The 21,509-nt window shown below is 40.3% G+C and overlaps 1 protein-coding gene across 3 annotated transcripts; it reads left to right on the forward strand.

The window, feature by feature from the left end:
- Nucleotides 1-19,132, forward strand: cxxc5a (CXXC finger protein 5a). Of its 3 annotated transcripts, none has more exons than XM_067494572.1 (4): nt 1-241; nt 364-421; nt 7,690-8,708; nt 17,761-19,132. In XM_067494572.1, exons 3-4 carry the CDS (start codon nt 7,914-7,916, stop codon nt 17,803-17,805), a joined length of 840 nt encoding a protein of 279 aa, XP_067350673.1. In that variant the 5' UTR covers nt 1-241; nt 364-421; nt 7,690-7,913; the 3' UTR covers nt 17,806-19,132. The 3 variants fall into 3 exon arrangements, with proteins under 3 accessions (XP_067350673.1, XP_067350674.1, XP_067350675.1); XM_067494573.1 differs by having other exon boundaries at nt 1-216; XM_067494574.1 differs by having other exon boundaries at nt 9-421; nt 17,764-19,132.
- The last annotated feature ends 2,377 nt before the right edge of the window (nt 19,133-21,509 follow it).

A 21,509-nucleotide genomic window follows, 5' to 3' on the forward strand; every position in this document is an offset into this window, starting at 1 on the left:
CTCTCTGCCCAGCTGTCCTGGTCTCACACTGAACCGCACAGCTTCGCTCGGTTTATTATTACTGCGCGCCACACAAAAGTCCAGTTCGGTTTTTCCGCGGAGCTCCAAAAATCTATGAAATGTGTTTGCATGTTCCTCTCTGCAAGCGGGGATGTAGAGGTGGGATTGCAAGGACCGAGAAAGCTGGGGGAACCCACGCGTTCAGCCTCTGAGAAAGTACGCTTTTCCGAAACAACTTGGGGTGAAGACTGTTTTTCTTTTCACAATTGTCATTAACAGAGTGACACTCTGTAGGATTGTGCGCTCGGAGAATAAGCTTTTCCCCCTGCCCTTTTCTTTTTTTGTCACCATTCTGCACGGCAGGCTGAAAGACGGACCGCTCGGACTGTGGGAGCCCTCCCCTCTACTCGGATCTGCTTTGGTAGGTGCGAATAAAATGGACCCGTGTTTGCAAATATGCAGATACATGGAAGGGGAGGGAGGAGGGCAAGGGTGTGGAGGGGGGATCATACTTTGTTAAAGTCTGCTGAAAGTTGGGTTGTCATCTTCTTATACGATCAAGTTAAAGCAGGAGGAACCGGGGCTCCTCTGTAGCCAGTGTCCTCAAACGTGCGACTGCAGACCATATGCTGGTACCGCAGATAGTCTACGGAGCTGATAGATCACTGAGTCAAGACAAAAGCCAGTTCTACTGACTGTTTTACTCTAGAAATAAAAGCCAAAGCTTATAAAACCGACAGTGATTGGGCAGAGGGTGATGCCTCGGCTTCGCGCAGGAGAGAACTGGGTATTTTAAGAGCCGCTTTCAGTTTTTTAAAGAACAACGTTCACTTGTTCTTATTAAACAAGTCCCTGCGGGCGCTGATACTAATCGGCACAAACGGCCCCGAAAAGCCCCGTGGTTTATTGTGAATCAGCTGTTAATGATGCGCACTAAACCTGACGCTGCCAGCTAATAAAGACATTCGCGTCTGATCACACTTACATGTGGCAACAGACTCTTTCTGATCGCCAACCTCTATAACTTTTATGTAATCTGTCATTCAAAAAACAAAAACAGAAAACAAACAAACTAGGAAATTCCTGTCAGTTTTCACCTAAGAATCCTTTGGATTTGTTTTTTGTTTTTTATTATGTACTGGTCTTATAAATCTTTTGTAATCATGCTTGAAGTTCCCAGGTAGCTTTCACCGTGTTACACCCAGAGATTTACAGTCACCAGTTTCGCTTCTCCAGTGCCCCATACGTTTGGAATCATTTCGCAGTCGGCACGACGTGGTTGTTTTTCTCCTCTAACTTTTTGTGTGCACAGTCTAATTAGGGAGAACGAGACGCAGCGGGTTATGGACAATGGATGAAGCCTTGAGTCTAATTATTGTCGCCAGGCTTTTTAACTTCCTCTGCCTCTGCCTGTGTATGTGTGCCTGGCCGTGTGCGCGCGTCAGCCGACAGGAGGTGGGAGGAATAGAGAATGTGTGTATCTCACCGTAGATAAGTACAGAGTCCGCCGACAGCGCGTCTGGGAACGGGCGGGAGGAGGAGAGGGGGGCACATTTGCATCGTGCATTGCTTGAATGCATTAAGCATTCTCGCGTCTCCAGAGTTTGTGGCCGACCAAATGCTTCAAAGCGCTGCAGGAAATTTGACAGTATTTTTCCCACCTCCATTGAAAAGCCGACTATGATTACCTGGCACCTGCGCATGCAGTGACGTCAGTGAGGAAACTTATTCAGGAGTTGCGCTCATGAATCACACATGGACGCATGCACCTGACAGTTTAACACAGGCTGATTGTGTGGTAAAATCTGCTCTATGACTTCAAGTAAAAATGTTAAATATAGAATTATGAATACAATAATTCAGGATGTTACACAAAACTAATATCCCTCTTTAGTAATATTAGGCTACAGTCGGGTCCAAGTATACATGTTAAATATTTAAGTAGCCATGACATAAAATTCCTGTTTGTTTTTAGGTCTGTTCATGCTTTGATTTTTGCCCTATAAGCAATAATAGGCAGGCAGCCCCAAAACAATAGGAAATCTAAACACAATGACCCTAAATGCTTTCATTTGTCACATATTGACTGAACTGTAGTCAATGACTAAACCAACCAGTTGTTCATCAGTCAGTTAGTTCATGTCACTATGACGTTTTTTTTGCATCCTGCAACAGCAGTTGGTACAAAATAACAGGCATCTAAGAAAAAAGAGCATTTACAAAGGTGTATTTGAGGACACGGGTAAAGTTTGGATCTATTACAGGAGGAGAGCTGCTTGTGAATGTGAAATGAGCTGCTCATGCTCATGGAAGTATCATAGTGTTGACAAAATTTCAGCTAGTAGCTCTGTGGCTTTTAGAAGGTGCTCATCCTTTTCAGTTCCGTTAATGCATAATCTATTTAAGTACTACTTAATTCACCAGGCATTAAAACCCCAAATATTTATAACTGTTTCAGACAAAATACCTCTGCTGACCAAATTGTGCCAATGATTCATACACTGAACCTCTGATATAGGTGCTGTGTTTGAGCTTTTGAATGTTGTTTCAATGTGTGACACACTGTAGGGGGACTATGGCCCATATTGGCCTATTTGTACCATATATCTTTAAGGAGAAGTTAACAATATTTAGAAAATATGCTTATTCTATTTCTTGCAGAGATTTTAGAATATAGCACGGACATCTGCACACATCTGGTAAAAAAAAAAAAAATTTGCTGTTACTATTGCTTGGCCAGGACCAGCAACTTCCTGGAGTCTCCACTGGTTGCTTGGCAACTGGTCTTGACCAAGCAACAGTTAAGCACATAACCCTGTATTAAACGGTGAAAACTAATGGTATATAACATGTTAATTAGTGAGATTTACATGTGCTGCTGTTTTCTCTCTTTTCCAGTCTATATGCTTGGCTATGAAAACCATCTCCTGATTGTAGCATCACATTTAGCTTGCAGATACAAGGGTGCTATCAATACACTTTCAAACTTTAAGCAATAAAACAAATAAATGCATCACCTAAAACATTAAACTTTTCTTTTTAATTTGAGTGTCTGTCTCAGGTCTCTGATAATGAGCTGCAAATTATTAGATAGATGAAGAGGGAACTATTTTCAAGTAGCAAAGTCAAGTAGCTGATGGGGACAGAGCAAAACAGAATTTCTTGTAAAGGATCAATACAGTTCTTGTAGAGGATGCATTTTTAGATAACATCAACAAAAAACTTCATACACAATCTCATACCTATACATTATCTATACCAATATTTGAGACTTTGTTAACCCAAGACAAACATTATGGTTTGAAATTCTCAATACAATTTTCAAACTCTGCAGATTAGCTGTTTCTTTAAGTATCTGTAAAATTACTGAGCTGACATCCTTCAGGTGCCTCAACAAAACAGACTCCAATTAGTGTCAAGGTTTTAACTGAAGTTCTTCACTGAATAAACACCAACATGTATAATCACGTTTGGAGTGTTGTTGTGTACCTCCTCGGGCTAGTCAGTATTTTGTCCACTGCTGTAAAGGATTTGTTGACTATTAAAACCGAAGTGATTCTCCACCACTCAGATTTATTTTCCTTTAAGTGTAAAATCTCCCCCCAAATCATTTTTGCCTATAATGATGATCTGTCATTAGCGAAAAGTCATTTTTTTGAACACAGTGAGTGTTGTCCAGCTGTAGTTTTGAGTTTACTTACAGTAGATAGAGCCCACCAATTATTTTTGTGAATACAATCTCCAGCTGAGCTCACTGGTCAGTCCGAAATGCTTCAGGCATGTAGTTGATAATTTGCACCATTTATACCAAGATTTTTATCCTAATCATTTTATCCTGTGCAGCATGCTATGTGCTGATAGAGTGACCAAAAAAAATGACTCTGATAGTTACTCGCAGTTTTACGCTGAGACAGCGTGAGGTGCAAGAATTGTGACTCTAATGGGCTGTAATACATGACTACTAATTACAGTGGGCTTGTCAGGCCAATTCAGTGCAACCTGAGGTTTAAGGTTTTAACATAAACCACAGCATTAATTCTATAACCTCACAGGAAATTGCGTGAACCGATTTAATAGACAAAAGACCACAAATGCTCTGGTTTCATGAGACTGTCAGCACCAGAGGTTGTTGTGGTCTAGCAGAGAGTTCAAGTAAGGACATAAACATCATCTATAAATGATGTGGTGAAGGATTTGGAAGACCCATCAGGCTGGATATGGAGGAAGGTGATTAGCCATGCTCGGGGTTGATGATGATGGAAAGAGTGTGACGGCTAGGTCATCAGGTCAGGGGGATGGAAGGCAGAAGTACACAGACAGAACATAGGAGGTTGAGTGCAGGGTTAAAGAAGGTGTCTTCATTACACAATGTGGTAGAGCAATTCAGCCACTGTGCTGTGCTGCACCAGTTTGTACTACAGTGTGAACACAAGCTCCAAACATGTAAAACACTAATCTCATCTCATGTATTTGTCATTTCAGACTCGTCTTGGTTGTTTTCTGATTGGATTTTTTAGTTAGGCAGCAAAACAATATTGATGTGTAAAACAGACCAAAATCGTCTACATAACACTTTTTACCAAATGGGTAAAACTACTCCATTAATTTCTGTGCTGCACATCATAGGACTGCTGTTGTCTATTATAATACCTTGCATGCTGTACTATGACATTTATCTGACTAAACACCATAAATATATCATAAGTTTACAACACTATTAAAAAAACATTGTGTTGAAAAGTCCCTTAATGACTAAAATATTAACTGTAAGACATGCTTGTCACACCATTTTAACTAATATCCAAATAAAACTTGCGCTCACTCAAACATCCAAGTCACTTGTAAATTTTTTAATATTTTATTAAAAAACAAAAAGTGTAGGCGTCATCACAATATCTCCATACAGTAGGTGTTGCTGGGAATAACACAAAGCCAGAGGCCTGAACCATACATGAAAATTATTGTCTCACATTCATGATATCAAGATCATCAACATAAAAAAAACAGCAATTGAAATAAATGTTTGTTTAATTAGACTTTTCTTAAGTGCTTCTATTAGGAGGTCATTTACTGTGAAGCTGGTAGAGAAAAAAATGGCTGAACTATGTGTTTACAGACGATCAGTGATATCTTTGAAACTGTTTTTGTGAGCCATGATTGCCAACTTCAGTCAATTTGTAGTTGGCTTAAGAACTCATTTAGTCTAGCTATTGATAATGTTCCAATTCATTAATTATGTGGAATACTCAAGTCTGTTAGCACATTTACTGTATTTAGATCATTGATGAAGTAGTTGGATTAGAGCTGGGTATTCTCCCAGGCCATGATTAATGAATAAATAGTGTTGTTGAACAAGTAGCTACACAGATTTTAAATGCACAGCGACCAGGAAGCTCAACTGAAATAATATCACATTAAAATACTACAATAAAAAACATCTTAAACAACGTGAAGATATTCATTACTAATCACGTAAAGCACATAAATCCCCATGTATCACTCTGATAATTTGTAGTGCTGCAATTCATTCAGCTACAACTCAGCAGAGATGCAGTCATCGTGGAGATGCTTTTGGGAAACCGGACCCTGGTCGGTGCTGTAGTAGGGGAAACTGAAACTATGGGGCTGAGGGGCTGTGGAGCTGGCTCTGGTTCACTGGCGCCACATCCCCCTGAGCTGGTGAGAATGTGGGGGCTGTGCTCTTGCCTTTGAAGCTTTACCTCCCACTAATTCTGGCCTTCCAATTTCCACACACTGCACAGACACCCCCCTCCATCCTCTTCCCTCCCTTTCCCTTTGTTTCCCTTATAAGGACTGGCCCGGCCATTTCCTCAGCTTTTCTGTGGGAGGTGGTATGCTTGTTTGTGAACATGGACAGGTCAGGAGAATAGCAGCATAGTTTTCCTTTTCATAGATGAGCAGCCACAGGAATCTTACGCTAAAAGCCTGTGGATGCATGCATCTCTTTCCATTGGTCAGTCTCCCACCACTAGCCTCGCTACTCTATTTGAACTAAAATTTCACCACATTATTTGACACTGCAGGTTGGGTCTTTCAAAATACAGTGATTGTAAAGAAAATAATTGACACACTCAAATGAATGTAATCAGAAGTTAATCAGAAACAATCATATTTCTTCTAGGCCTTTTCACAGGGTTCCCAGGTTGTTGGGTGAGAGAGGCTTTTTTTCTCAACATTACACAACCAAATCAATAAGGATGTAATTATTAGTTACAGTTCTTAAATGGCTAAACTGCAGTCATATTAATAACAATGTATGTTAATTAGCCTAAAAGAGAACTATTTAGGATTAGAATGGACATTGTAACACAAAAACATTTATTCAAAGAATTCAACAATGACAAATATACATAAATATAAAATGATAGTAAGAAAGTATAAAAATCATCAGAAGGCAGCTACTTAAGTATATATGAGTGAGGTTTCATGTGAAAGATATATTTTTAACTGAAATTGGACCAAAGTCCTAATAAAATCTTCCAGGTGTGATTTTCACAAGCTAATATAAAATAGAAATGTGCTATTTTGCCATTTAGTTTGCTGAAGTCTTCAACACAACTTAATTAATTTCATTTTATTAGATTTAAGTATCAAGATTAGGCTCCATATGGTGTAATTCTTTTTCTTTCCTAACCAATCACAGAAACACCTGGGGAGCAGGTTTCTTCACCGGTCAGGAGTCTGTGAAGTTTGATTTGTAAATTAACGTGTTAAAAGAAGAAGCAGGGAGAGAATTAAGCAAATTAAAGCATCAAATCTTCTGAGGTTAACTTTTAATTTAATATGAGCATATATTTATCAGTGTTTTCTGAGCTATAAATGAACCCACAGAGTGTCTCCTGAAGAATTAGTTATCTACAACACAGTTTTGTAAAACCTGTGTCACTGGCTCCTGGTGCATCATTACACCTTATGCCACCTATGTTTTTCTACATGTTTCTATTACTAAAGACCAGGTCATCAGACAAATCTATTGACAAACAAAATTCAATTTCCTTGCCACCAATTTTATTGTTTCCATATGTTTATACCTACATCATATAAACCTTTTACTTGTCAAATTTGTAAAAAAATTTCAGCATGAAATATGTTGTTTTATTCTGCGGTCTTGGTGTTTGGGTTTCCCTCAGGCATCTAAACTTAACATTATCAAGACTTTTTTAACAGAAAAAAACACATCTAATTCTGACATTAAAACAATGTGACAAGAGTCACCTGAACGTGCCGCTTCCCTCAGCTTTACCAAGCTTTAGAGCTAGTTTTAGCTTGTTGTTTAGCTGTCTAGCTCAGTCTTTTGGTTCAACCTCACTGCTCTCATTGAGGCCTTTAGAGTTGCTCAAAGCAGCTGTTATCAGTAAAAAAGCCTTAAAATCCCACTGCACACTACCTGCACAGGATCAGATGACAGTTAGCCGGTAAGTGGTGAACAGAATGGAGATCTAAGCAACTGAAGAGCCAACTATTTTCCCTGTGCAGTTGGTAGGGACTTTGCAGAGCTAAAACAGAGGCAAATCTTGAAGTTCGGCTATGTTTTGGTTCTTCTTGCGTTTTCTTTTTTGCTCAACAACTAAATGATACAGGAAAAAGTTCCTCTTGAGTGTTTCAGTCTTCTGTTCAGGTGATTATTGATGAGTGATTCGCACATTTTTCTTCTCTTCCTGTGTAAAGTTTCCAGATGGCTCATGCAAAACAGTGGATGAGGGCTGAGTTGTAGTGTGGGCAGAAGGCTCTGAGGCCTGTCTGTTGTCGATTGGCTGATCGGCCCATCAAGGCGACGCGCCACTCTCACCGGAGGACAGAACGGGCGGGGAAAAGGTTTTTGCTCCCCCTCCTCGGTCACCCCTGCCCCCTTTCCACCCTCACCCCCAACCCAATCACGTACATTCTGGACCATGTCTAGTGGGCTGACGGAGGGGGGCCAGACAGAGAGCCTGGAGCGGAGGAGCTGCAAACAGGATCCCCCTGTTGTAGAGCGCAGGAACCGGAGTGGTATCATCAGTGAGCCCCTCAGTAAGAGCCTTAAGAACTCCCGCACCCTCTCCCAGTATACAGCAGTCTCCTCTGCCACCACCAATGGACACACGGACAATAGTGAGACTAAGAGCCACTCAGCCAAACCTCAGCCACCCCCACAGCCCCAGCCCACCGTCTCCACACTGACAGCAGCCAAGTTGGACCGGACCCTAGAACAGGTTCTGGAGGGACAGAATGGCCTGCTGCACTTTGCCCAGGCCGCAGCACTGTTAAAGCGGGCCGGTATGGAGCACATGCTCCTGCCTGGGGGCATGGGAGTGGGAGTTGGCGGTGGAGACGCAGGCTCGGGTGCTAGCGATTTGGAGGGTACGTCTGTCACGGACGCCGTAGGTGGTCCTGTTGACTTCCCATATGGAGTAGGGGGTGGCTTCCCCTTCAACCCGGGGCTTTTCATCATGACGCCGGCTGGAGTGTTTCTGGCGGACAGCGCACTACACATGGCTGGTCTGGCTGAGTACCCAGTGCAGAGTGAGCTGGCCTCTGCTATCAACTCCGGTAAAAAGAAGCGAAAACGTTGCGGCCTCTGTCCACCTTGCAGACGGCGGATTAACTGCGAGCAATGCAGCAGCTGCCGGAATCGCAAAACAGGCCACCAGATCTGCAAGTTTCGCAAATGTGAGGAACTGAAGAAGAAGCCCTCTGCTGCTCTGGAGGTAAGAGTTTCCCGAAGAGAAGCTTAAAGGGCGCCATCACCAATTTTCGTCTTGCTTTCTATGGCTTTAGTTTAAGGTGTAAATGTACATTAATGCTTTTAAACTTCCCCCTGACTTCCCTATATGAAAATATTTCCCTGCTTCTAGCTTCATCATTACAAGTTCAGATGATGCCATCAGGAAGAGTTCTGGAAGAGGAGTTTGAACGTGATTACAAACTCCATGGTACGAGTGACGAGATGACATAATCTGAACTGAAGGTTCCTCCAAGTGATGTCATCTGGAGGCATTTTTCAGCTAGAGGAAGAGAAATATTTTAATATTGGGAAGACAGGGGGATGTTTAATGACATTTATTTACATGTACTACCCAAACTAGAACCAAAAGAACAATGATAAATATCAGTGAAGGCGTCCTTTAAAGGGTTTTGATGTAAATAGTTACTACAAGGCTTCACTGAAAGGCCAAAGGTAACAATATTTGGGTGTGTTACCAATTATCATACATGTTGTCTATGAAGTTCGTCACCATAACATTGAAAAAGGAAAATGAAAACAAGAAATACTGGAGGTCTTTAAACATGACACACAAATTTCTGCTTCATACCGGGAAGCACACAGAAGGTCTTTTGGTTCATACCTGAATGTCGTTCCCCTTTAAGGGAAGTTTGGGTGGGTGGGACGGGGGCTTGATGGCTCCACAGGCATAGAAATGACAGGTGGTGAGGAGTGCAATGGGTATGTGCAGGGTAAGCATGCTCCATGGGGTCTCTTTAATCTGTCCAACATACTCACACCATCACCCAGCCTGCTAATTCTCTAACTGAAACACAAGACTGTTTCTGTTTTTCAGATACTGCAATATTTCTTTTCAATGGCGCGTTTTCTGTCACACGTGCATCCTCCTAATGTGTGCACATGTTGATCATAAAGATATGTAAAAAAAATAAATGTGTGTGAAAGCAGAGTGGCCGTGCTTGTGAATATGTGTAGATTATGAGTTTGCGTGTGTGCAATTCTAGATATGTTTGTGTGTGTGTGTAAATGTAACTAGGTCCTTCCAGCCACAGAGCTGTCATCTGGAGCACCAGGTGTCAGAGTGGCACACGTGTCCTCCTTTAGCTGCCGCTGTCCTTCTCTCCGGCGACACTCCTGCTCACTTAAATGGCTATCCAAACTTCCTGTCCAGCACCTTCATCGCACTAACCCCAGCAGTGCTGACAGAATGGCCAATCATAAAATCAAATTCAGCAGATGTTCCATTTCAAAGGAATTAAACTTTTGTGATCAATGGATAATAGTGTCACTTTGGCATTACGTAATAAATTGATGGATATGTAACACAGCATGAGCATGAAATAGTAGAGAGGCCTCTGGTCTAATTGACCTAAACTGTATGTGTGTTTCAAACTGCTAATGGCTTCACTTCTTTCTCTTTCTGATGTTAATGGAGGGTGACAGCTTGGCCTCATGTTTGTAGGCTTGCAGCCCTATGTGCCGACTTTGGTGATCCACAGAGAAATGTTCCTTTAAAGGGATGGTTTGGTTAGTGGGAGAGCTCTGAAAAATGTATTTAATTATTTTCTTTTCTTAGTCCAGTTTGAAGTTGAAGGTAAAATTAGCTTAGCTCAGTTAGCAGTTGTGAAATCACATTATCTAATGTGATAAAAAAAAAATTAAAACTAAACACAGACACAACCCTCAAACTTACACGCGATTTGCAGCGAAGTAAACTAGCTAAAACTGTCAGAAACTGACATTGTGTAAAATTTGGGGATTCATGAGCTGGTCAATGACTACTCTGATCGAGAAAGAAAAACGACTTTCTCAGCTGTTATAAATCAGACCGATTTGTTTGAACATCAGCATGTTGGTTTTCAGTGTCCTATTGTTCAGTTGCAAATTGATTAGAGGCATCATTTGTCTCTGTTGATGATTCACCAAAATGGTGAGTGTGTCAGCTTGCTATGTAGGTGGTACAACTCAATGTGTGTAACAGAAAGGAATTTAATTTTAATTTATGATTTGCAAATGATGGTCATGGCATAGCCTACTACCAGTCGTTCACACCAATGATGCCAAAACCAGGCGGTTTTGAATATTAATGATTGTTGATGTCGATATAGGTCATCGTGCTGCTTGTAACGTCACAGTCACAGTGCTTATGTGGCCACCACATATGAAAGAGGCCCTAGGGTACCATAAAGCTGCCAAAGCTCCAACTACAAAGCATAATAGCAGTCTGATTATTGAGTTTAGTAACTGTATGTGCTACTACCTTCCACAATTTATTTTACTCTTGACATCCAAGAGTTCGCACTACTCACTAATTTATTTAATGTGTCTGTCAAATAATTTCCCTCTTTTCAGAAAAGGTCAATCTCTGCTTGCACACCAGCATAACGTTTGCATAAATTTGGAGTAATGAGTATTGTTAAATGATAATATGAGTGTTTTTAAAAGTTGGGATATGGGCTCCATTTCTGTACTACATCATTTGTGGTGGTGTCACCATCAGAGTACACAGAACATCGGTTTACTCTTTATTGTCAAAAGCAGTGTCAAAATCAGAAAAACAGCTGTCAGGCATAAAGTTTGCCTGAACCAGTCGGTGTCCAGTACAACGTGATGTTTTATTATTTTTCACTTGGCCAAACTGTGGGTTATGTTACACAATCTTTGTACAAATAGAAATGGTTTTAATTAGTCACTGGTCAGGGTCACATCAATTAACAGAACAACAGTTGAATTGTTTTCATGCAACACATCAAAAGTGACATAATACAAACAATGATATGGTGTCTTCCTCAGAACACAATGATATAATCAAGTACCTGTCAATCCATAGCCTGATTATATCATCCCTGTAAAGTTCCTCTGATGTTACCTTATAAATGTAATGATCTTATTCATGTTCCTCACAGCATATTTGGGACAATTTTATCATACAGTTGAATTTGACACTGTACGGTTTGCACTTTAAGTATAATTTAAAACAACCAATCATGAATTCATTGCCAAACAAGTGACAAAATCGTAAATCATCCAATTTGTAAATGGAATTTACCTCTAAATGAGACAAGCACGCTTATTCAATCATGAATCTATCCGAGAGCATTTCAACATCATCCGATGTTTTTCGCCAAATGTCTTTCACAGAATCAACTTTTGTTCTCCAATACAGAGCCCTTTCAGATTTGTATTTTTTTTAATTCAGCCTGTTTTTATTTGTTATTGTGCACTCATCAATATCCCATTCGAAGTTTCATAGCCATTTCAAATGTTATTCCATCAACAGCTCTTATTGAGTAGGTGACTAGATGAGAGAATACAGCCTGGACCTCATTGTTAGGGAGCATGATGTCCTCAGTGATGTCAGAGGGTAAGATTCATGCAGGATGTGCAGCGTCAGAACAGAAAGAGCAGTGAGCAGTAATTTAAACTGCCAATGAGTACATGATGTAAGATTGTCACCTACAGTATACATTGTCGTTGTCTTTACACAAGGGTTCTTTAATAAAAATTCATGCTTCCCATCACGGCGTTTAATATATATTCAGGCAGACATGAGCAACACCTGTGTCTGGCTTTCCACAGTGAACTGCAGTGAGCCTCAGCTGTAGCTCAAACAGCCCCTGAGTGTCACATTCCCCCTCCAATCTGAGACAGAGCGACACATCCCCGTCTGCTGTGGCTGTTACACTCAGCGTATATTCTCTAAAGGGGCATGACGTCTTATTTAACATGTGTCTTGCGGTCACTTTGTCAGATGGTTTTGACTGCTTTTCATGTCAGTGTGTGCACACAGATGTGAGTAAGAAAAGTGGCGGAAACGTCTTGGCTTTATTTTACCACGTTTGCATGAAAGGTTCTACTTGTGTGTTCGTACGGCTGTGAGCGTGTACGCGTTGGTACACAAGTGCAGTCCAGCAGCAGTGTGCTTATTTTAAGGGTGTTGACGGTTTCCATTGAAAGCTCATGGCAGCTCAAAGAGGAGCATAAAATTGGCAAGTGAGGGGGAGTTAGCATGCTGAGGCCTTTGCCACCTCATAGCTCACTGGCTGAAGATGTCTGGATTTATTCTGGGAATGCTACATTTGAGAGAAATAAGTGGGAAGGCAGTTCCTTTCTGCTCTGTGTCTGAATACCCTCCAGTGGTGTCAGTCTCTGCAATGCTGTTCAACACAGAGCGAGTCAGGGTTAGGAAGTTGTAGTATACCTTTTCTGCTTGTATGTCACCGTATTACATTCAGGGCGTACTGTACAAGTGGGTTGGTAATATTTGGAAATAGCATATGTTAAGACAGGAGCTTAGTTTTTGTCTCGGTGTACTTATAGAACAATATGCTTTGTCCTGAAAAAAATCACTGGTTATGTCAAAGACTCTTTTGTCATTGGACACGGGCAAAACCTCAGCATTATAGTACAGTATAAGACTTGTGTATGGGAGCAGCATATTCCCTCGTGGTCTTTCCTGCCTTCTAGACACCGTACACCAGACCATCGGGACAGAAGAGACTCATGCAAACTGACAGGCATGCAGACTGACACCGAGACACATGGATGTGTGGGCAAGTTGCTGGGCAGACAGAGGGACAAGTTGGATTGGACAGAAGAGGCTAAAAGACAAAAGGAGATAGAAGTCAGCAAGGCAGCCAGAGTGCTGTACTGTAGACGGATAGAGAGCCCCCCTAAAAAGAGATTTTGTCCAGATTTTTTCCAGTCAAAAGATCTCTAGATTTCAATATTTCTTTAAAACATCTATTTTACATGTTTTAATGCATATCAGTATTTAAATACAGCCTTGAAGGAATTGAAGCAATGACTTTGTGCAACCTTAACGTCCATGAATGTACCCAATTTTTAAAATATACTCATATTAACATTTGACAGATGTTGATCAGGCATTAAAGTAGTAGTATTAGTATTTCTTACACATAAACATGTCCAGAATAAAGACTACAGCTGCAAAAGCAGTTGATTATTTGGCCACAAGAAAATTAATCTAATATTTTAAAAATAAATCTGTGCCAAATGTTTCCATAATGTTTCCATATTACAGTAAAGCAAAAGTAAAAATGTTGAACTTTTAGTCAATTATCATTATGAACTGTGAAAAACTGAATGCCATTGTTTTTTAAATTTCATTTATTAAATGATTAATAAAGAAAATAATCAGCTAATGAATTGATAAAGAACTATTTGGTGGTTGCAGGTCATGTATAATTAGCTAAATGTGAGAGCCATTTATTGAACTAATGCAGACTGTGTGTGTGTGTGTGTGTGTGTGTGTGTGTGTGTGTGTGTGTGTGTGTTTGGGTGTGAAGGCTGTTGTTTGCTCTGGTCCAGTAAGAGAAGTCACATTGGTGTATTTCAATATCAATCATAATTGACTCTTGGAAGAGAGAGCAGGCTTAAGAAAATGCTGCATCCCTTCAGCCAGACAAACATGAGTGTTCATGCCAACTAGAGGTCATCTGTGTTTGGATTCAGTTGTTTTAAAGGTTTTCCTTTCTGCTCCTTGTTGAATAGCAGACAGTCTTACAGCCCACATACGATACTGTATGTGGAGATGCTTTGTGTTTATTGTGTCAGTTTTTTTTCTTGTGGGTATCCATAAGGGAATCCTCACAATAGTTGATGATAAAGCCATGAAAACAATGCCCAGAAGTGCTGCCCTGAGGCACAAATTTCATTCATAATGGCTTAAACTGCCAGAAATTTCCATCACAAACTTCTACTGTAAAAACATGCACTGTACTCCACTCTAACCATTCCAGGTTGTGGTGAATTTACCTAAGGATGTGTGCCTTTGTTACACACAAATTGTTTGTGCTATGCTAAGACAAATGTGCTCACCCTGCTTGAAAAAACACATCCATCGATTTTAGTGATTGGCCACTTCACACCCACAGATCCCGTCTTTTTGAACCTGTGCAATCAGTGTTGGTGAAGGATGGGTTTTTCTATTCCTGAACTGCTGCCATTTTCCATTGATTGCACATGTTTGATAATGAGCAAAATAGCATTTACAGTCCAATCAGGGGATGTGTTGTTTTTCTTCCCACACATTATGTTATGGTCAGTCCTGCCCTTCCCGGGGTTTTGACATCTGTGGCAACACCAGATGTTGCTGTCCACCGTCTGTCTTTTTAACAGCTGAGTGCTGCAGAAAGGTCATCAGATGGAGCTAATGATACTTAACATGCAAACCATAAATAGTTTCAGCAATGTTTTGGCCTTTTTTTAAATGTGTACAATGCACTGTGTTCTTTATTCTATTGAAAGCTAAAGTTTGTGTATATATCATATGTTTAGGTGAGGTAAAATATATTATAAATTAAATATTAAATAAATATATTATATATTATTATATACTGCACCATTAATCAAATCCATATCTATCAAACATGAGATCTTTGAGAAGCTGATATGAAGTTGAGACACACACACACACACACACACACACACACACACACACACACACACACACACACACACACACACACACATCAACTGTGAACACCATATTCAGTGTCTGTGGACTCAGGTAGTTCCTGATTGAGTCAATTTAACAAATAAGGCACAATGTGGGCTATATTTGGCTGAGATCACCAGAGTAATTACTTTGTTTGAAGTCTTTTTACACAAGCAAAAATATTTAATTTTTGTCAGCAGGAGTTCACTTTCAAAATGCAAGTAAATGAAACCTGTGGACCTCGAACCCCGCTGTCACTCACTTTCATGTTCGCATACGAACAATAGCATTAAAAAGAACACTGTACTGCTGATTCAAGGGCAGAGCAATGGCTTAAGTGGGCCAGAAAAGTAATTAGGGATGGTATTGTTTTTGTTTCAAACAAACTTCCCTGAACTAATGGGCTGTTTGCCTCTAAATAGATGTTGTAGAAAAACTCATAATTCCACTGCAGCTGTGCAACCAGACACAGACAATTCAAATCTGATTAGGTCCAGGATGTAAACATTTTTCTATTAGAACCTGGGCTACAAGTACAAACTTTTTACTATACATGGCAATACAGATATGTTATTGTCAATGGTGTTTGACACATGCAGTGCTGAATATCTTGTGTTTCCTTTTCAACAACATAGGTGCAGACGAATATTTGGAATTAAAAATACGCTAAGGAGATTTGAGCCAGGCCATCCCCAACCCATTTAGAGACACATCACGATACATACAGCCCATGTCACACTTTACAAGAATCATGCAGTAAACACAGATTAAATTATCTGTGATGGTTGTGTGAAGGTCTGTTCTGTTACTGTAGTTTTGGGGGGAAGTGTATCTTTCATATTTTATAAATACAACAACTAGGTAGCTGTAGGTAGCAAAAATTACTACAAGTGACTCACCAATAAATGAACATTAATCAGCAGGTAAATGTATAATTTGCATAATGTTATTATATACCTAGAAATCTGCACCTACATAATATATCTACTGTTTAGTACAAGGCTGAAGATTAGAATGTGTGAGATTAGAATTCAAACTGGACAGAACATCAGTATAAACAACACCACTTATATTTTGAGTGTCTTTTCTCCTTTCCGCTCTTCTCCCCTCTGCTTATGCTGTAAAACTTTACCAGTGTTTGTACTGGACTAGCTGGGACCTGTGATCCTGATTCTATTACTCTGCTCCTTCTCTCTGCAGAATTACTGCATTTTAATTCAATGAAAATGAGTCAACAGCAGTCCACTGCTGGCTGCCTCAGTGTTTAAAGGATGGTAAGGATACCAACACATAAAAAGACAGTCAGCCACACTGGAGAACCACAGTCCAGGACTGATCATCATGATATGGTCACATGTCTCTCTTTTTTTCTTTCTTTACTTCCTTTGCTCTCTCTCTTTCATTGTCTTTCTCTAATGATTTATTTTTTTCATATTGAGCCAACAGAGTAATCTGTAGTGCCCCGCCGGGTAAAGTCCTGGTTCTTCTCCTGATGACCACTCTGCTATTGCATAGATGTGATTGTGTTCATGGGTGTGTATTTGTGATTGCCTTCACAGTACGTGTAATGCCTTATTAAAACTTCCATGAATCCATCATGTATGAGATTTAGTCTGACTCTTTGGTGTGATTTCAGGGGGTGTATTGCGAGTGTCGGTTAACATGCCACTGTGTGTGGAGGTGCGTGACTGTTCTTGAATACATATTGGTTTGGTGTGAGAGTGTGTGTGGGTGCATAAATGTTTGCCGAGCTCCTCCTGCCTACCTCCAGGCAGAGCTGGCAAGAGAAACCATGCTGCAGAATGGGTTGCACTTCACAGGACGCCAGCCGTGCTGCAGCTCCAGGGACCCGAACGTCTCTCTCTATCTCCTGACTGGCAGACTTCTGCTGAGCCCTGCAGCTGCATGCATGTGTGCTACTCTTGCTCAGTGCAATCAGAAACACAGATAAACACAGCGAGAAAGAGTTGGGGGACGGAAAGCAGCATCACCATTGTTATAGGGTGGGAGAGCAACGCGTGTGGTGGCTAAATAATAAATGTGGTGTATGTATCTGTGAAGCCTGTTCCTGTGGTAGTGCTGAGGGGAGAGGGGGGCCGCTGACAATCCTACAGACAATGTAGGATGTAGAGATTTCACACATGCTACTCATCCAGGGATGAAGAGTGCATCAGACGTAGTGTTCAGTTAATTAGCTGCTTAATCACTTTTTTCATTTTTATTTGAAATCATTTATCAGCTAACAAATGTTCTTTGTATGATGTATGACATTGCAAATATGCTTCTTGATTATTGCAGTTAAAAAAAAGTTGAAGACTTCACTTTAAACTGTTTGAAAAATCAGATTTTTAATGTTTCTTGTTTTTCCTCTGAATCATTGAAAATAAATATTAGCAATAAGAGGTCAATATTATTCTTTTCTATTATGTGTTTGTGACAGAATTGTAGCTTCTGAGTGAAACAATAGAATTTAGGTTATATTTTCTGCTTTTCATTAAAAAATTCCAACCTCCTCCCCTCCTCTCCTCTTCCCACCCTTCCCATCCTCTCCTTCTTTGTTTTCTGTTTCTCCAAGAAGGTGATGCTTCCTACAGGAGCAGCATTCCGGTGGTTCCAGTAGGATTCCTCCTCCACTCCCTACCCAAAGCTCTGCCATCAAGTGCAATGCCAACTCCTGGATTGTCTCCGGAACAGACACTGGCTAATAAACAAACAAGCAACCAACAAATATATAGAAAAAATGAAAACAAAGAAGAACAAAAAAACAAAAAACAAAAAACAATCGGGTAATGGATGCACCTACTTATTCCTTGAACCAAAAATGAAACATAAAGAGAAGCATCTATGGCAACTTTCATTCCCTTTTGTATGTTTCCATTTCGGTACCTTTTGTCCTTTTTCCAGCAGGTTTTTCTTTTCTTTCTTTCACTTAAACATGGAACTGTTCATTGCCAGAAACAGAAATGACAGACTGAGTGTGGACAATCAAGTAATTTCTGTGTTTGGTGTTAATGTTGTTCATGTGTGGAAAGATACAGTACTTGTGTAGAGAATGTAAATTTACAGCTATATTTTAAAACTAGTGGCTAATGGCAAACATTATAGTAATTCTTCACCATTATGTTACTTAAACCCTTGTCTATTTTGTGATTCATTTCGTTGGAGACTTCCGTTTGGAGACAGATCAGAGATTGTATGATGGTTAAACAAAAAGAAAAAGTCATGTTATTGGTCAGATGTCCAGAGACTTGTCACTGGGTTGAAGATGCTGTTCGCCAGTGCTGTCACTACTGTAATCTCCTCAGTCAGCCCTCCCTCTGCATTTCCAAACTTTTCCTTTAGTGAAACTGGCAGCCTTATGTTACTGTGGCCCTACTGAGCATGTGCCAATACTGCTCAGGGCAATAGCACTAAGAGACAGCACTTGCTCTGAGTCTACCCTACTGAACGCACTGAGACAAGATGACATTTTTTTTATTTGTTTGTTATATTTTCATGATTTTGTTATGTTGCTGGATAGCTACAGCTTTTAAAAATAACCAATCTTTGTATTTGTTTAGACAATTGGACTGGTTTTGTGAATAAAAAGGAATGCATGTATTTGTGTCAAAATTTACAATTCTAATGTTTGTCTACTTGTCTATTTGCATGTTATTTAAAACATTTGGTTTGACAAAAAAAAAAAAAGGTAATTTTTCCATAAATTTGAGAAAATGTTCCCTTTTCTTTTATAATTGGATGTTATTAAAATCCTGAAAGATTCTGACAGGAGAAGAACTCATTAAAAGTGAATCAGGCGGTTGTATCGATCACCGTGATGTCCTTGGTTTGACTGAGATATTTCTCTCACTGCCTATGTAATATCTTCCTATGGTGGAATGACTGATGGAGCCTTGCTATGCTAAAATGTAACCAAAACTATTTAAAAGGTGTTTGAATAAGAACAATTTTGATTGCAGTGTTTCTTCAAAATGCATGAAAACTCTTGGAAAATCGCCCCAAATGTCAATTATTTCTCAATGATTTTTTTTGCTCTTCTCCAAGATATTTGCGAGATTCGGCCTACTCTATGACATTTACCGACAGAAAACTCACACACACAGAAAATCATTGATAGTCATAGATTACGGATGGGAACTTATGTCTCCAGAGCTATAAAACCTCTCATAAAGAAGCCTGAATGTGCTTAGGTCTGAGTGTGTTATGCATATATTGTGCAAAAAGGAGTGAAGTTCGGATAAAGACATGGATAAGTGATTAAAGAAACTTTCCAAAATGTGGTCAATCTCACATGGGTCTTATGGGTGTAATTACTGATTCCAGTGCCTCAGGTCGGTGACACGAGTTAATTTCCATTTCCTGCAAAGTGATGATAGTCAGTGATCTTTTTATTTCACAGCTCCATATTCACTCAGGTTGGAAGGTAGTTGCAGATTTCTGCTGCAGCTGTAGTACAGAGACTTTTTATTTGTATATATCCCTGGTGGAAGACCAAGTATGGTGAGCTTGTGTACGAGCTCGTGATCAGCTTGGTGAGTGGAGGGTTGGAGTGTGTAGCTATATTCCAGGCTTCCCCCCTGGTGACAGTGCTGGGCTAGTGCCATCGCCATGGCGATAGGGAGAGTGTGTGTGTGTGTGTGTGTGTGTGTGTCTTCGGGGGGGGGGGTGGTTGAGGCCTTTCATTATTAATGTGCACCGCGGCGTCCTTACCTCCTCTGAGCCCGCACAGCTCACTGCCTGACCTGCCATCCAAGGGAGGGGGTGTGGGTGGTGGTGGGGGGGTGAGGAGGCAGAGATAAAGAAAGAGAAGTGAGCCAGAGAGAAAGAGAGAGACAGCACGGCTCAGATGTAGAGAAGAAGCACACAACTATAAGGTGCAAATTCATTCATTTTCTTTTGTTTTACATTTGATATGGAAAAATAAGACATAATTAAGATTTTCAGTTTGGGGTGAGGAGGTTTTGGGTGTGGTTGCAGGTAACTGCGGCTCCTGCCCACTGAGATGTAGCAGCCCAAAGGTGGAGAGGTTCAGGTGGAACTGGTGGTCTCCATGCAGAGCAGTGAACGGCTTGGTGAGCAGGCCTGTCACACTGGGAAAATCCTGGAATCTTATCACCGCCTCGCAGACACAGAGCCGCACTGATCTACTCACCCTTGTTGCCAGCAGACATGCCCTTCCCCCATCCAAATGCCCCTGCACAGACCGGCCCCTTCTCAGCTCACTCGCCATCTTCTTCGAACAGGGAGATAGCAGGAACTGATGCACCCCCAGAACCATTCTCAGTTTCAGTTTGCTCTACTTCTTTATTATTCAAACCTAATTTAACATGAGCAACAGGCTACAGTACATGTTATCAATATGACCAAACAAACAGATGTGTTACAAATATAACAAATTCCCATTTGCTGTAGTTGTAAATACAATACAATGCAAAACAATACATTCAGTATAAAGATAATCAGTTAGGTGTTTTTTATCAAAATATGATCAGAAGCTGAAAAACACTGACCTGCACTAATCAGTGTGGCCAGTCCGGCTGTTGAGTATTGATCATTTGAGGTTAATGAATTCTATAGTCAACTGACTTGAGAAAACATAGAAGCAGTCAGATGACATTATTTAAGGATTCATGCTAGCTAAACCTATAGCAGGTTCTGTTGTTCACTTTTCAGTTCTGAACAAGAGTTAACTTAGATAAACGTAGATAAACTCAGGCTAAAAAGAAAGCTGCCACTCAATGCTATTTGGTCACCTCTGATAGATGTCTTCATTTTTTCCTCGGATCTATAACACAAAACTTTTTGGCTGAAGCAGAAAAACAGCCAGTCCCTCTTCCACTGCACACACCCGGCACATGACATCAAACTGGAATTTACTGAACATGGTACAAACAAAGTTTCTCTTACTGTTTCAGTTGGTGTTAGTGTTTTACTGTAGAGAACATTTCAAATGTCATGATCATGGTTTCAGTTATATTACAAACCAGTTGAATGAGTAAATATTTCATACATATTTTTGCACATATCAAACAAAGACGCACATGACATTTCTTTTCACAAGAATAAATATAAATTTTCATGTGAGATTAGGGTTCATATTGAGGGAAATGTGCTTAATCGCAAAAGGTAAATCTCACTTTGGGTTTGAATGAATACAATGTTTATTCTACCAACCGCCACCACCACAGCCCACCCACGCACCTCTCCACACACATCTGTATTTGGTTGAAACCAAATTACTGTAAGGAGCTGTTCTAGTAGTACAAATGTGTTAAACTCACTCGCTTATGATAAAACATTCTTTCAAATTCAATCTAAAAATAA

This window comes from Channa argus, chromosome 24 (genome assembly GCF_033026475.1).
Source record: "Channa argus isolate prfri chromosome 24, Channa argus male v1.0, whole genome shotgun sequence".
Lineage (NCBI taxonomy): Eukaryota > Metazoa > Chordata > Actinopteri > Anabantiformes > Channidae > Channa > Channa argus.

Coding starts and splice junctions, on each gene's coding strand:
- cxxc5a (XM_067494572.1), top strand. CDS start 7,914: ATGTCTAGTGGGCTGACGGAGGGGGGCCAGACAGAGAGCCTGGAGCGG. Junction 8,709..17,760: donor AGCCCTCTGCTGCTCTGGAG/GTAAGAGTTTCC, acceptor TGTTTCTCCAAG/AAGGTGATGCTTCCTACAGG.